At 42.2% G+C, this 15,409-nt stretch overlaps 1 protein-coding gene across 1 annotated transcript; it reads left to right on the top strand.

The window, feature by feature from the left end:
- The first annotated feature begins 433 nt into the window (after positions 1–433).
- Positions 434–14,146, top strand: U4-U6-60K (U4-U6 small nuclear riboprotein factor 60K). The gene is made up of 14 exons (XM_028181736.2): positions 434–886; positions 2,392–2,501; positions 3,173–3,267; positions 3,925–4,083; positions 4,933–5,038; positions 5,994–6,064; positions 6,796–6,925; positions 7,451–7,569; positions 8,195–8,325; positions 9,117–9,201; positions 10,090–10,231; positions 11,634–11,703; positions 12,126–12,247; positions 14,033–14,146. Exons 1-14 carry the CDS (start codon positions 721–723, stop codon positions 14,123–14,125), a joined length of 1,599 nt encoding a protein of 532 aa, XP_028037537.2. The 5' UTR covers positions 434–720; the 3' UTR covers positions 14,126–14,146.
- Positions 14,147–15,409: the final 1,263 nt, after the last annotated feature.

Raw genomic sequence — 15,409 nt, 5'->3', positions numbered from 1 at the left:
AGTCACCAGCTTGAAGCTGCCATTGATAACTATCGTTGCAGTTGGCTTAACTGCTCGAGCAGTTGGCAATTTGGATTACATAGCTTATAATTCCATTTATGTTCTTACATTTTCAGCACTTATGACGTAGCTGGTAACTATATACCCAATCCTACGGATCGAACGGTAAACAGTCGCCGTCACCCTAAGCACGTTATTTCGGATTCTCCTAATCTCAGATTCTGCTCTTGCTACGGACAATGTTAGCAATTTTGCCAGGTGTGAGCTCACCTACTCCTTTGGTGAATCTAGTACGAACCTTCGAGGAAAAGAAAAAGAAGAGGAAAGGGTAGACGATTATGCTTCTAATAAATAAAAAAATAGACCGCATGATGTGATTTCTTCGTCATTTCGATTGGAAAAATAAAACCAATACCAAGTTTGACTTCTGATATTAGTGACTTTAAGCTATAGATTGACTTGTTGTATTTACGAAAATTTTCGTTAAAAACAGGAAATTTTAAACGGAAATCTTAAACAACATAATATATAATTATTATTAGTGCATATTTGCATTTCAATACAGTAAAAACAAAGTTTTTAAGCTATTGATTGAGACAAAAACAAGGTTTTTATAGCTTTTGATCAGGACATAACCTATTAATATAATCGGCATTTATTTTAGCTTATTTATATTAATTATTAATAAAATTCGAAGTTTAATCAAAACAAAAAATCACAATGTCTGATGACGAAGATATCGCGTATCTAAAGAAACAGAAGCAAATACATTATGGATCGCTGGAGGAACAGGAAAAAGCGAGACTAGCGGCCTTAGCTGCAGCCGCCAAAGAGGGAGCAGAGGATCCCGGAGGCAAAGAACTAGGAGACATACAAATATCTAACGGTAGAGCCTTATTAATACGCTTTTATTAGCTTCAGACGTATGTATGTAACGGAATCTTTGAACATGATTGTGACCCCCTTCAAAACGTTGGATTAACTCGAAATTTGGTATACTTATGGACCGATGACAAGTCAATATTAATATTATTATCACAGACTTTGGGATGTCCGATTAACTAGATAATTCGCCCGCGCGTCTAGAACCGATGTAGATACCATAATGCTATAGCTTTGCTGGCTGGATAAACAGAGGATAAAATTGATTGTTACTTCGGTTTGTTTTTTAAGTGTTTTATTAATTTTTAACACGTGAAACGTACAGGGTAAACGAAATATACAGGGTGTCCCAGAAAGAATGAATACTAATCCTGAAACACCTAGTAGAACTATTGGGGACTCAAAATAAAAAATAAAAAATATTTCTTAGGTAGTACCCAAATTAAAAATAAATAATAGTTTAAAAAAACTAACAAAATATGCTTTTATAGAAAATCCAACTAAAAAATAGAAAATAAATATTAATAAATTTTAATTAAAAATAGCCTAAGAAAAAATGATTTTATTAATAACCCTTCTACTCATATCTGTTCATAAAATATTTATAACTACTGATACCATGCACCCAATGTTTTTTTTACAATAAGATCCCTTTTTCTTACAAATTTATTAAAATTTATTTTCTATTTTTTAGTTGGATTTTCTATAAAAGCGTATTTTGTTAATTTTTTAAACTATATTTTTTTTCGGTTTGTTGTTCAAAGACTTAATGAAAATATAAAAATAAGAAAATAATAAAAGAAAAATAAAAAAAATAAGAAATGACTTAACTGATGTTAGAACGTCTTGTGAGTCCGCACGGGTAGGTATTACCACCTGTCTATTTCTGCCATGAAGCAATGCGTTTCAGTTTGATGAGTGAAGCGGCCATTGTATTATAAAACTGGGATTTGGAACTCATTTCACAAACTAGGGGGCTGCATGGTTGTCTATGGGCTCCGGTAACCACTTAACACCGGGTAGGCCATGAGCTCATCTACACATATTTTTTTTCGCTTCGGTTTCCTCGATACTGAGGATTGTGACCACCCATATAAACAATAATAAAAAAATACTCGGAGTGCTTGTGTGTAGTAAGTGTTTATTGCTAGTTGTGTTGACAGTTGTGACTTCAATTGCTTAAGTTAAATTTAGCAGCAGCATTCTGGTTGTGAACTCCAGTCTCCACTTAACACTAGGTGACCGTGAGCTTTATCCGTTGATTGAAATAATAATCAAATTCTGTCGTAAATTTCATTATTGTTAATCGCCAAATTAGCTCAGTTAGCCTTAAATGAACCGCTGAGTGTTTAATATTTACTATCTGACAGAGGATACAATTTTGTAAATCAGAATGATTTTTTTTTTTCCGAATGCAGTTTCTAAATCACAAAGAATCAGCAAGAAACCTAATGCTTGTTATCTTCCGACTGTGCAACAAGTCCCAATAATTGTTATTTATTCTAACAGAGTATATGGAGCTAGAAGAAGAAATATCCAGAGATAAGAAGGCACTACTTGAAGAGTTTGAGAGGAGACGCAAAGCAAGGCAACTGAATGTATCCACTGATGATGATGAGGTACTGTTATGGGATGGATCCAGGAGCTCTTTTTAAAAAAGGAAACTGTGACTGGCACTGAGTTTATGTTATAAAAGAAATAGTACAAACGATGTGTGTTTCCGCTACTCAAGCCAAATCTCTTCTGCTGCACTTTAGCAATAAATCGTCTTTATATAAAGACGATGCATTCAAGAATGCCTTAGTCTGCATTATTATTTATATTGCACTAGCTGACCTGGCAGACTTCGTAGTGCCTCAGTCGATAAATAAAAGACTTAAACTTTTGTATAAAATAAACTTAAAACAAACCAAAGGAATCCGTCCGACGGGGGACACATCAAAACAAAATTGGTATTTTTATTTTTTTCCGAGCATTTTCATATTTATCTACCTTTTAAACCTTCTCTGGACCTCCACAAGTAATTCAAGACCAAAATTAGCCAAATCGGTACAGCCATTCTCGAGTTTTAGCAAGACTAACGAACAGCAATTCATTTTTATATATAGAGATTATTGAGGGGTATATGTAACAGTACACCAACTTTAGAGATGTGACTTTGCCTTTTTTTTTGCAGTCCATGATGGGAGGTTGCATTGTTTTCTATATGAAAAATAGCAAAAATGCAGTTTTTTTTAATCCAATCAAGGTGTGCCAATCATTATATTGTATTCGCGTCTGTTGTTCCCAGGTAAGGAGAAGCTTACGGCAGTTGGGTGAGCCAGTATGCCTATTCGGAGAGGGACCGGCCGAGAGGAGAGTCAGATTAAGGGATCTATTAAGCTAGTAAGTCAAGTGTAATATATGTGAGCCTTTTTATAATTTGTTTATCTCGATTTGCTAATGCAGTTTCTGAACTGTAATGGTGTAATGAGGGTGTCATGGGTAATCTGAAGCAACTGACTGGTTTTCTGGGGCAGTTGGGTTAGTGCTCAGGAGGTCTCTGCTGACCACAAGCAAAAAAGACGCAATTTCCTGATGTTGAATTGTGAAGAAATTCCTATTCACCATATCATGGTGATCAGCATTTGGTAATAAAGTGTAATATTAAAACAAATTGATAAATATAAAAATGAGTTAATTGTTCAATTTTAAAGATTTAACAAAGCTTTTCTAGTCTTCATTTGGCTTTATATTTTTTTATTGCTTAGATGGGTGGACGAGCTCACAGCCCACCTGGTGTTAAGTGTTTACTGGAGCCCATAGACATCCACAACGTAAATGCCGCCACCCACCTTGAGATATAAGTTCTATGTAACTATACAACGGCTGCCCCACCCTTCAAATCGAAACGCATTACTGCTTCACGGCAGAAATAGGCAGGGTGGTGGTACCTACCCGCGCGGACTCACAAGAGGTCCATCCACCAGTAATTACGCAAATTATAATTTTGCGGGTTTTATTTTTATTACACGAATTTAATTATTTCATTTTTATTTTCAGTCTCGGTGAAGACGCTATCAATAAGAAGCTAGAAGAGGAAGAAGCACGCCTGGAAAGAGACAGAGGTAGAGAAGGTACCTGGTACCACGAAGGTCCCCCGACCTTGAGGCAAGCGAGGATTTGGATAGCCAGGTACTCCCTGCCTAACGCCAAAAAAAGGTCAGTTTGAATTAATTCGACTTTACCCGGCTATGATATCTTGGCTGTGTCATCATTTTCATTACTTCCGGAACCTGCTTGCTGTCCCCTCTAAGGTTACATATCGAAGGGTAAAAGGCTGTTTGGTTCAGGCGACATTTTTGCAACATTACAGGAGATCTATTTAAAGTTTTAAAAATTTGCCAAAAAAATGTTTTAACAAAACAAACTTCTTCAGCTATTCGAATGGAGTAAACTTAATCTATATATTAATACGTGAAGCAAAAACTTTGTATCCCTTTTTACGAAAAATTTGGGGATGGAGGAGCATGAAATTTCTCACACTTATAGAGAATTTAGAGAAGGAGTGCACAATGCTAATATTTTTTTTAAATAATGCGTAAAAGAAAACATTACACACACTACATACCATGTATTTGACACACACACACATGCACATTATTTATTGTCAAACTTTTATTCTTGACGTCTGTTGTCAAATTGAGATTAAATATTGTTTGTCTTTATTAATATTTTTCTATAGTGTAGCCTTGGCGAAATTTGTGATTATAGAAGTATAAAATACAATCTTAATAGTATACAAACTTATAAATTCAATTAATTATAGTCGAATTTCGACTACTGGGTGACCGCTAGTTCAATTAAAAATATCGAAATGTTGATGCTGATTCGAAATATAAAACGGACCTTTGATTACAAAGATAAATGTCGCTTAAACTGAACAGCCTTTCGACCCGTCGATATATATATATAGAAATATTGTGGATTCATCCTGGTGTCTTTAGTTATGGTGGGGGTTATGGGCGACATGTCTATGGACTCGTGTAAGTTTCTCGATTATTGTTACAGGCTAAACAAAGCCCGCGAGGAACTCAAGTTGGCTGGCAGTGTGCGCGCCGCCGCTAAGCAGGAGTCTCAGCGGAAGGCGTCTGCCTTTAGCATTTACTGCAGCCAGGTGAGGCCCAGGTCGTGGGGGATAGAGGGGATAGGGGATAGGGATAGGGCATAAGTTCCTGCCCCCCCCCACATCTCGCAAGTGAACGCACTTCGTTGGATGGTTGTTGCTGTGGACCCTCAGAAGTTGCAGTCGTGGGGGCCAGTGCGGGGTAATATAGAACCAGGATCAGAATGGTCGGTTATGACCTGTGACGTTACGTATTCTAGTAAATTAGAACGTTTCTTATTGCTTAGGTGGGTGGACGAGCTCACAGCCCACTTGGTGTTAAGTGGTTGTGGTGGTGGAGCCCATAGACATCTACAACGTAAATGCGCCACCCACCTCGAGATATAAGTTCTAAGGTCTCAGTATAGTTACAACGGCCGCCCCGCCCTTCAAACCGAAAAGCATTACTGCTTTACGGCAGAAATAGGCAGGGCGGTGGTACCTACCCGCGCGGACTCACAAGAGGTCCTACCATCACCTTGAGATAAGAGGTCGTTAACCTCGCCCGCAAATGTTACTAATACATTGCGTGCTTTCCACTTACTACTAAAATTTAACTTTTCATTTACATTTTATTTTAGCGGTGTCGAGTCCTGAGCAAACCTTAGTTTAGTGTATATAGCTTACTGTAGTAACTACAGGTTTTAATTAACGCAAGATTCATGCCCGTATTTCTTACTTCGAAACTTGGGGAGGGTGGTGGTACCCACCCGCGCGGACCCACAAGAGGTCCTACCACCATTTCTTAGGAACCATGGTGCTCCTACTATCCTGCAAAAGCAGGATACACGTCTTAGTTTTCACTGGACCGGACCACGTGATGTCGCAGTCACAAGGTTCTCGTGTCAGGGTTGCCTCGTTCCAAACCTGAGCACGTGGCCACCTCGTGGCGGCCCTAAGCGTGCGGGGCAGCTCAGCACGTCGCGCCCGCAGTTCGTCCGCGATAACCCGTGGTTCTCTTCATCAGATCGGAGACACGAGGCCGCTGAGCTTCTGCAGGTTCAGCCAGGACAGCAAGATGCTGATCACTTCAAGCTGGTGAGGGTCTTTGCTGATACTAAAGGAAGTTTTACCGTTATGAGACTTTTTATCGGGAACGCGAGGAGTGAAGTTGTGTGTGTGTTTTTTTTTATTGCTTAGATGGGTGGACGAGCTCACAACCCACCTGGTGTTAAGCGGTTACTGGAGCCCATAGACAACAAACAACGTAAATACCGCCACCAATCTTGAGATATAAGTTCTAAGGTCTCAAGTATAGTTACAACGGCTGCCCCACCCTTCAAACCGAAACGCATTACTGCTTCACGGCGGAAATAGGCGGGGCGGTGGTACCTACCCGTGCGGACTCACAAGAGGTCCTACCACCAGTATTAATTATTTACTAATTCTTCTTTTTTGTCTCCACCTTATCCCACTCGGTGGGGTCGGCACAGCAAATTTTTCTCTTCCATTCTCTTTTATCAGCCGTCATCTGAACACTCACTCCTCTCTCTCTCATATCGTCATTCACACACTCCATCCGTGTCTTCTTCGGTGGACCTCTTCCCCCTCTACCTTGCACTACCATTTCCATACATCTCCTAGTCACATGCATCTTCTGTTTACCCATCACATGTCTATACCAACGCTAACCTATTTATTTGGTGGTGCCTACCCGCGCGGACTCACAAGAGGTCCTACCACCAGTAAATGACTCTCCTGTAAAGTTGCTAAAATGTCACTTAAACCGAAGATCCTTTCACCCCTCGACATGTATTTTGGGCTTGCAGGTCAGGGCTGGTTAAGGTCTGGTCGGTACCGGACTGCGCCCCCCTGCAGGTGCTCAAGGGCCACACTTGCAACGTGAGCAGCGCGACCTTCCACCCGAAGGCGGAACTGCCCTCGCATTTCCGGCAAAAGGTGGGTCGGAAGCTCAACTTCTCTTGGATTGGATAAGGGAAACGTCATTGGAGCTATACTTAGGATTACACGAGCGCAGTATACGTGACAGAAGTTAAACTTCTGTGACGATAAAAAATGAGAGCAGAGCGCTCTGAATGAACTTTGGTCATAACAATGTTAATGACGATGCTAGTGAAGTTTTTGATGACTGTCATAGAGCATTGCTAATTTAGCTGTGAAACTGAAGAATTGTTAACGACTATAATAAGTCGAATCTAAGTCATGTGAATTTTATTGCTTATTTTGGTAACTTAGGGTTTCCGTACGCGGTGCGATAGTGGCTGTCTGTGAAGAGGCAGCATTAGTTTAGGATCTGTGCAGAGGTTCCTCCGAAGAGTCTATTAAAGTCTCAATAAATTCCCACCATTTTATTCAGAGGTCGCGTCTAACTTCACGTGAAACAGATTCGGCTGTACGGGCCTAGTTCCCTTTGCCGGATAAAAATGAATAGAAAAAAATATCCAGCAAACGTTAACTTCGCAGGTGAACGTAGCTAATGGGGACGCGATGGAGGCGGACGGCTCGGACGACGACAAGTCTGCCGTTTGCACGATGGCTTCGTGCGCGTACGACGGTACCGTCCACCTGTGGAACTTTGCGAGGTACGTGCGGCTGCGGACCCCCCCACAAACCTCTGATACCAAATATCTAGGATTACCAAGCTATCGGACTGCAACATCGCTCATTAAAAACATCGATATTAGGAAAAAAAAACAATTTAACTGTTTTTTAATTTTTAAATAAACTACTACTAATTGAATAAGAACTGTCTGATGAACTCATCTTTGTTTAATACTTCACTATTAAATTTTATTGCCTTTTGTTTATTTCACTTTTACACTACACACAATATTGCAAATTACCCGAGCACAACAATGGCGGAGAATTTTAGGTGCGTGAGAGCAGACGTAGACACTAACGCGCATGCGCACTTGTCAGTACCCAGGGAGGAAAAGTTAGACTTTCTTCCCTGTACAGCGGGAGGAAAACCGAACTTTCGGCGTCGGTAGGAGAAAAATAATATTTGCCAATGATTTTTCTGTCCGAAATCGGAATTTGGGTAGCACCTCGATTGGTGATAAGGTGTCTTTTGAGAGATCACCGTCATGCCTCACTCTGTCAAGGATCCATCAAACGTCCCGGTGTGACAGGACGACCGTATCAATGTCCCCGAAGCTCCCTCCATTGGGGGGCAGGATTGAGTGACAATGAGTGTTTGTTCGCCAGTGAATCTCCCATGGCTTCGTTGCCGGGACACAGTCCGCACCGCGTGTCCCGGGCAGAGTTCCACCCCTCGGGACGGTTCCTCGCGACGACGGTCTTCGATCACTCCTGGAGGCTGTGGGACCTGGAGACAGGTGGGCGTCCTATCTTGTCATTTTTACAGCTGGTTTGGCGAGAGAATCCCACTCTTACGCAACTCTGCTTTGGTCTCGAAGGTTCCCAAAGTCTGGCCAATTTCGTCCACTGGCGTCCCATGAACCTCCATGACCATTTAAGCTGATACACATAAATGTAAATAGGTAATATGTCACTGCCATCTACAGGAGCAATGAGACACTAATCGAAGCGAAGCCATCTAGTGGCCGACGCCCGTAAACATTTTTGTTGAGTGCTTGAGTTGCTTATCTATAACTAATTTATGTGTATTATCTATGGTACTAACCCCAGGAGAAGCTAATTAGGGGACTTTTTGACGGGAGGAGGAACGCGAGGAGTGAAGTTGTGTGAGTTATTTTATTTTGTCTATTTAGTATTTCTTCAGGTTAAAATGTGTAATAACGGTGGTTTATTAACTATTTAGTATCAACTGTGAAAGTGCACAAATGTGGGCAAATCAAACAAAGCCTCCGGACGTAACTTCTCGGGATCCTCCAAAAAGTCCACTGAAAAAATCTCAGTAAATGACCACCATTTTACTGCGATTATATTTCATCCCATTCATCTTATTTCATTTCTTTTAATTTCATCCCAGTTGATTAATGTCTCAAATTAATCATCTTCACTTCATTTCATTTCACTTCATATTATCATTTTTCATAAAAATAAGAATACAATTTAAAATAAGACATGATTTAAAGGTCTTAGTTACCAGGTCATAAAATCCCTTAAACAAAGAAGCTAATTAAAATGCTTTCATTTTTTATAGCGACCGAAGTATTGCATCAAGAGGGTCACGCTAAGCCGGTCTATAGTATAGCTTTCCAGTGCGACGGGTCCCTGGCCGTCACCGGGTGAGTGTGGGGGGATAGCCAGGTTCTGGTTGGGGGGGGGGGGCTGACCTCCTGCGACAACCAGACATAAGCTGGTTAATTCTTGTACATCTGATAATTGAAGTATATCTTGTGTACAATGTAGCTACAGTTGACAGATTATTTATTTATTTATTTATTTAGTTGCACCTTTTTTTTACCTAAGTATTTTACCTAGACGGTCTAGAGTCTAGACCATCAGCTTAGGTACAGAAGATCCTAGAGAGACCATGTCAGCGTTTGTAACACCAACAAAGTGATCATGATGATCATCAATACAAAACATTGACAAACGGACAAAAAAAAGTACATAGCAGATGTCACCTCAATTATACATAGGTGCAACTGACAGTGCATTGACAAAAATTTAAAAATAAAATATATTAATAAAACTTGTTTTTTTTATTGTTTAGATGGGTGGCCGAGCTCACAGCCCACTTGGTGTTAAGTGGTTATTGAAGTCCATAGACATCTACAACGTAAATACCGCCACCCACCTTGAGATATAAGTTCTAAGGTCTCAAGTATAGTTACAGCGGCTGCCCCACTCTTCAAACCGAAACGCATTACTGCTTCACGGCAGAAACAGGCGGTGTGGTGGTACCTACCCGCGCGGACTCACTACAGGTCCTACCACCAGTAATTACGCAAATTATAAATTTGCGGGTTTGATTATTATTACACGATGTTATTCCTTCACCGTGGAAGTTAATCGTGAACATTTGCTGAGTACGTATTTCATTAGAGAAGTTGGTACCCGCCTGCGGGATTCGAACACCGGTGCATCGCTACATACGAATGCACCGGACGTCTTATCCTTTAGGCCACGACGACTTCATTAGTTTGTAAGTGGGGGTTGTGGTTTCACAGCGGCATGGACGCTTTCGGTCGTGTGTGGGACCTCCGTACGGGTCGCTGCGTGATGTTCCTCGAGGGTCACCTGGGTCCCGTGCTGGGGACGGACTGGTCCCCGGCCGGACACTGCCTCGCCACCGCCGCCGGAGACCACCAGGTGACTTGACCACTGTCCCAAGACGTTAGGGCTTCGTCCCCCCATTTATACTTTATACTACCAAGGGAAGATATTTGTATGATAAATATAAAATGTTTTTTCCAGGGTTATGGATGTATATTAAATATATATATGTGTATAATAAAAATCTTACATTTATTTCCGTTATCTGGTACCTGTAACACAAGTTCTTTACGAACTTATCACGGGACCAGTTAACGTTATCCAAACGTAGTGGATCAATGTGGTATACAAACAGGACTCTTCACAATATGCACTCAAAGGCACTATTTAATCATGTTAATATGTCCTACCTATGCTGATAGCCTTGAGAGGCTAGGCTTCGTGTCCCATTTATACTTTATCTAAGCCTAGTGGATCAATGTGGTATACAAACAGGACTCTTGACAATATCACGAGTCAAACGCACTGATAGCCTTGAGAGGCTATTTCAGCTTTGCATTGACGTGTAGGTGAGCTCACGGGGCTCAAACCGGAGTGATGCTAAAACTGGCCCTAGCAAGAGCAGTGTTACGCAGAATCTACCATCAGATCAGAAACGCGAGCCACTGAGAAGATCCGGTAAGAGAAACTCGGTGGGCTGTGTCTGTGGGTTAGTTTACGGTGACCGGTGCTTGAGGTACCTAAAAGCACCGTTAATGGACCGGGAGGATCCGTAATGACGTGAAGTTGTTTACTACATTAATCTACTTTAAGATTGGACAATAATTCGTCTTCTCGCATTAAAACCGTGTATAATCTCAAAACTTAGTAATTTTACAGGAGAATGTTTTAAAGGTTTAACATGTGATATTTTTAATATTAATCAATCATCTTTGCAGCGTTTATTTTTTTAGTTTTTACCAGTTATATTATCTGTCTTTTGAAGTAAGATAAAATTGTGTATTAATTTTGTTAATAGTAGTCAAAATGTAGGTAAACCAAAGAACAAAAAAAAAAAAAAAACTAAACTACGCTCTTTTGACAATATTTATGAGAAAAATACTGGTGATACCAAATGATTCCGAATATTAAATCAATCTCGATTTTTTTTTTATTGCTTAGATGTGTGAACGAACTCACAGCCCACCTGGTGTTAAGTGGTTACTGGAGCCCATAGACATTCACAACGTAAATGCGGCACCCACCTTGAGATATAAGTTATAATATCTCAAGTATAGTTACAACGGCTGCCCGCCCTTCAAACCGAAACGCATTACTGCTTCACGGCAGAAATAGGCGGGGCGGTGGTACCTACCCGCGCGGACTCACAAGAGGTCCTACTACCATATTAATTCAATTTCGAATATTTTTGGAAATTGTACACTTTTAATGTGTGGTGACGTGATGAAGAGATACCGCGGGTTGGCCGGACGTAGCTGATGTCTCGTGTTTGTTGCAGACCAAGATCTGGGACCTCCGAAGGCGCTCGTGCCTCTACACGGTCCCGGCTCACGCGCATCTGGTCAGCGGTGAGTATAGCGCTCGCTGTGGTCCCCTGACCGCAGTCAAATGTCCACGATTGACTTCCGCGGTGAAGGATTTTAAATTGTGTAATTATTTTACATATTGGGTTACATTATTGGAGTTTTAGTAAGGATCCCTATTTTTTTTTCAAAACAGATTATAGCCTATGTCACTTGGGAATAGTGTAGCTTCCGAACAGTGAAAGAATTTTTCAAATTGGTTCAGTAGTTTCGGAGCCTATTCAAGACAAACAAACAGACAAACAAATCTTTCCTCTTTATAATATTACCTAGTTTAAATTCAAATTGTTCAAAGTCGTCGGTCCTTAATATGTAGACAGTTAACTATTAAGAACTTAATTGTGGGCATGGCAATGTCAGGGTGACAGCCAAGCCTCATTGAACACGGAGTAATGTTCCTCCATCAGACGTCCGATACCAACGAAGCCACGGGCACTTCCTACTAACGGCTTCGTACGACCGGAGCGCGAAGCTGTGGTCCAACCCGGCCTGGCACCCGCTGCGGACCCTCAGCGGACACGACAACAAGGTATGACCGCTTCGTATGTTCGTTGTTGGTGGGGAACCACCCGGGGAAAAGGGGGACCGGGTTATGGATTGGGGGATAAAACACCATCTCTAGAGCGACGTGCATGGAAAGTTTTTTTTGCCCAAAAAATGTATCGTTACGCGCTGGGGTTCGGGATAAATCAAAAATTCTACCGAAATATAAATTCGTAACTTAAATACTTAAGGAGCACTTTAAAATTCTCAATTCGCTTCAGATGATCCCTTCGCTGCAATTCTGCAGACTTCTGCATGGACTATACTAAGGATTATGCAGGAAATCTTATGAGTAGCTTAGTGTATTTTTTTATAAAAATTAATCTGAACTTAAATTTTAACCATGAAGAAACTTTTTTTTTTTTTTTTTATTGCTTAGATGGGTGGACGAGCTCACAGCCCACCTGATGTTAAGTGGTTACTGGAGCCCATAGACATCCACAACGTAAATGCGCCACCCACCTTGAGATACAAGTTCTAAGGTCTCAAGTATAGTAACGACGGCTGCCCCACCCTTCAAACCGAAACGCATTACTGCTTCACGGCGGAAATAGGCAGGGTGGTGGTACCCACCCGCGCGGACTCACAAGAGGTCCTACCACCAGTAATTACGCAAATTATAATTTTGCGGGTTTCATTTTTATTACACGATGTTATTCCTTCACCGTGGAAGTCAATCGTGAACATTTGTTGAGTACGTATTTCATTTGAAAAATTGGTACCCGCCTGCGGGATTCGAACACCGGTGCATCGCTCAACACGAATGCACCGGACGTCTTATCCGTTAGGCCACGACGACTACAGACTTAAGAAATACTTTTAAAAAAACTTAAGAAATATTTTTTTATTTTTTATTTTGTGTCCCCAATAGCTGTACTATGAGGTGTTTCAGTATTATCCATTCTTTCTGGGACACCCTGTATATATAAGACATCGTCCAAAAATCTTTGAGGTTGTTTTTTTTTCGCAAATATTAAGAAATTTGTGTGGTCGTTGATTATCTCTCTAGAGGAGAGTTTTATTCGCGGTCAAGGGGTCCACCGTGGTCCACTGGTTTTAACATGAGCCCTGTGTGCTTAGTGCGAGAGTTTTAAGTTAGCTCATATTTGTATGGAATGGGATCGTTTGCCTACGTTTGCCGCCAGGGGCGCTGTTTCAACTGCATACAAAATTGGGTTAACTTTTACGCTATCAAGAACTTTAAAAAACTCGCACTAAGCACACAGGTCTGGCGTTCGACGTGTTAAAATTTACCTAATGTTATCACTACATAGTATGAAACAAAGTCGCTTTCTCTGTCCCTATGTATGCTTAAATCTTTAAAACTACGCAACGGATTTTGATGCGGTTTTTTTTAATAGATAGAGTGATTGAAGAGGAAGGTTTATATCGACGCTAACGTGACTAAGCGACAATGCGTGAACTTTACAGTAGACTAATTTAAAATTGAAATACTTGAAAAAAAATCTATTTTAACGAATCTAGCGGTAGGATTGAAATGATTTTAATAGACATAGAAATATATATTTTTTACCTAACGAATACGGTTATTGCCTATCATTTATGTACAAAGCAGTTTTCTCGCTTAGTCACGTTTGCCTTTCAAGCGTCGATATGTATAATAACATCCATTAAATAGTGGAGAAATCAATAAAAAATTACAGTTTCCGAAGCGAAGCGAGGGCGGGTCGCTAGTTTATTTATATATATTTATCAGACTGATGTCCATTCAGTCTGGTTGTAACGTGGTGAGCGCGTTGTCGTGTTGCAGGTGATGAGCGCGGACATATCCGGGGACAGCAGACACGTGGCCACGTGCTCCTACGACAGAACCTTCAAGTTGTGGGCTCCGGAGTTGATATAAATAAACATGTACTCTTTTGGATCGTGTTGTTTTTGTTAAATACCAAAATGGGGTGCGGGGAACGTTTTGCCACGTACCATCCGGCTATGGAATGAGCTCCCCTCCACGGTGTTTCCCGAGCGCTATGACATGTCCTTCTTCAAACGAGGCTTGTGGAGAATATTAAGCGGTAGGCAGCGGCTTGGCTCTGCCCCTGGCATTGCTGAAGTCTCAATTCCGTTTGCAACGCTGTCGAGTCCGGACGTGTTTTCTCGAATTATTGTCGCTGCCGTCGCGAACTTGTGTTTTGGTTTACACGACATTGTCGCTGTCGCGTCGATCGCGACTTTGTTGTGAATTCCTGACGCACGGGCGCTGGCGTAGCGACCTTGGGTCGAAAAAGCATTTCGAATTCGTTTGTTCTGCATTCGAAAACGCCAAATTCACATTCATTCATTCATTACCATTTATTAAATATATTTAATCTATCCGTCGTGCAAAACAGTCTTTTTAAAGACTGAACCCCCACTGCGATCACCGCTTGTTGTGGCACTCACAACCCAGTGGGGTCCCTACCTTCCCAAACTCTCCACCCCAATCCCAGCTGACTGCCGTTTTCACGGCATAGGCATCCCCCCCCTGCAAATCACTGCTGGCAAGTACAGCGCAGGGGGTATAAATCCCACTCAGGGGACTCGCCTTTCGGCGAGTTTGCTTAAGTCCCGGGGACGCCCCCCCCGGGCACACTCACCATGAGTGACGCCAAGGGCGCGCTCTTTTTTAAGTTCGTCCGCGATTTTTGTCCGGACATCATCACGAGATTTAAAGCCTACAAGGCCGGCCTTGACGCGCCGGCACTCCGCGACTCTCCGTTGTCGCCCCCCGCGCCGGTACCTCGCGACTCGCCGATGTCGCCCCCCACCCCCGCGCCCGCGTCGATCGCGTCCTCCGTAGCGGTAAGCTCCGGCTCCGACTCCGAGTCGGAAATGGAGTACGAGTCCGCCGCGAGTCCCCTACCGGGAACCTCGGAAGGGTTCACCACCGTCGCGCGCGGGAAAAAACGCGCCCGCGCCGTGGAACCGTCCGCGGCGCCGAAACAACCCAAGGCCGCGAACGCGTCGCGGCCTAAAGTCGTGGTCTCACCCGACTCCCCTCGCCGCGCAACCCCGTCGCCGCGCCCCGGGCCCGCGCCCGTCCGTAAAGTTCCCGCGCCGCCGCCGGTCATCCTGCGGGAAAAATCGTCGTGGGATCGCGTGTCCCAGGCCCTTAAGGCCCAAAAGATCAATGTCGTCCATGCGAGGAATA

Source organism: Bombyx mandarina, chromosome 24 (assembly GCF_030267445.1).
Source record: "Bombyx mandarina strain Sakado chromosome 24, ASM3026744v2".
In the NCBI taxonomy this organism is placed as follows: domain Eukaryota; kingdom Metazoa; phylum Arthropoda; class Insecta; order Lepidoptera; family Bombycidae; genus Bombyx; species Bombyx mandarina.
Note: the sequence above shows the minus strand (reverse complement) of the source record. Positions and strands in the feature narration are given on the sequence as shown.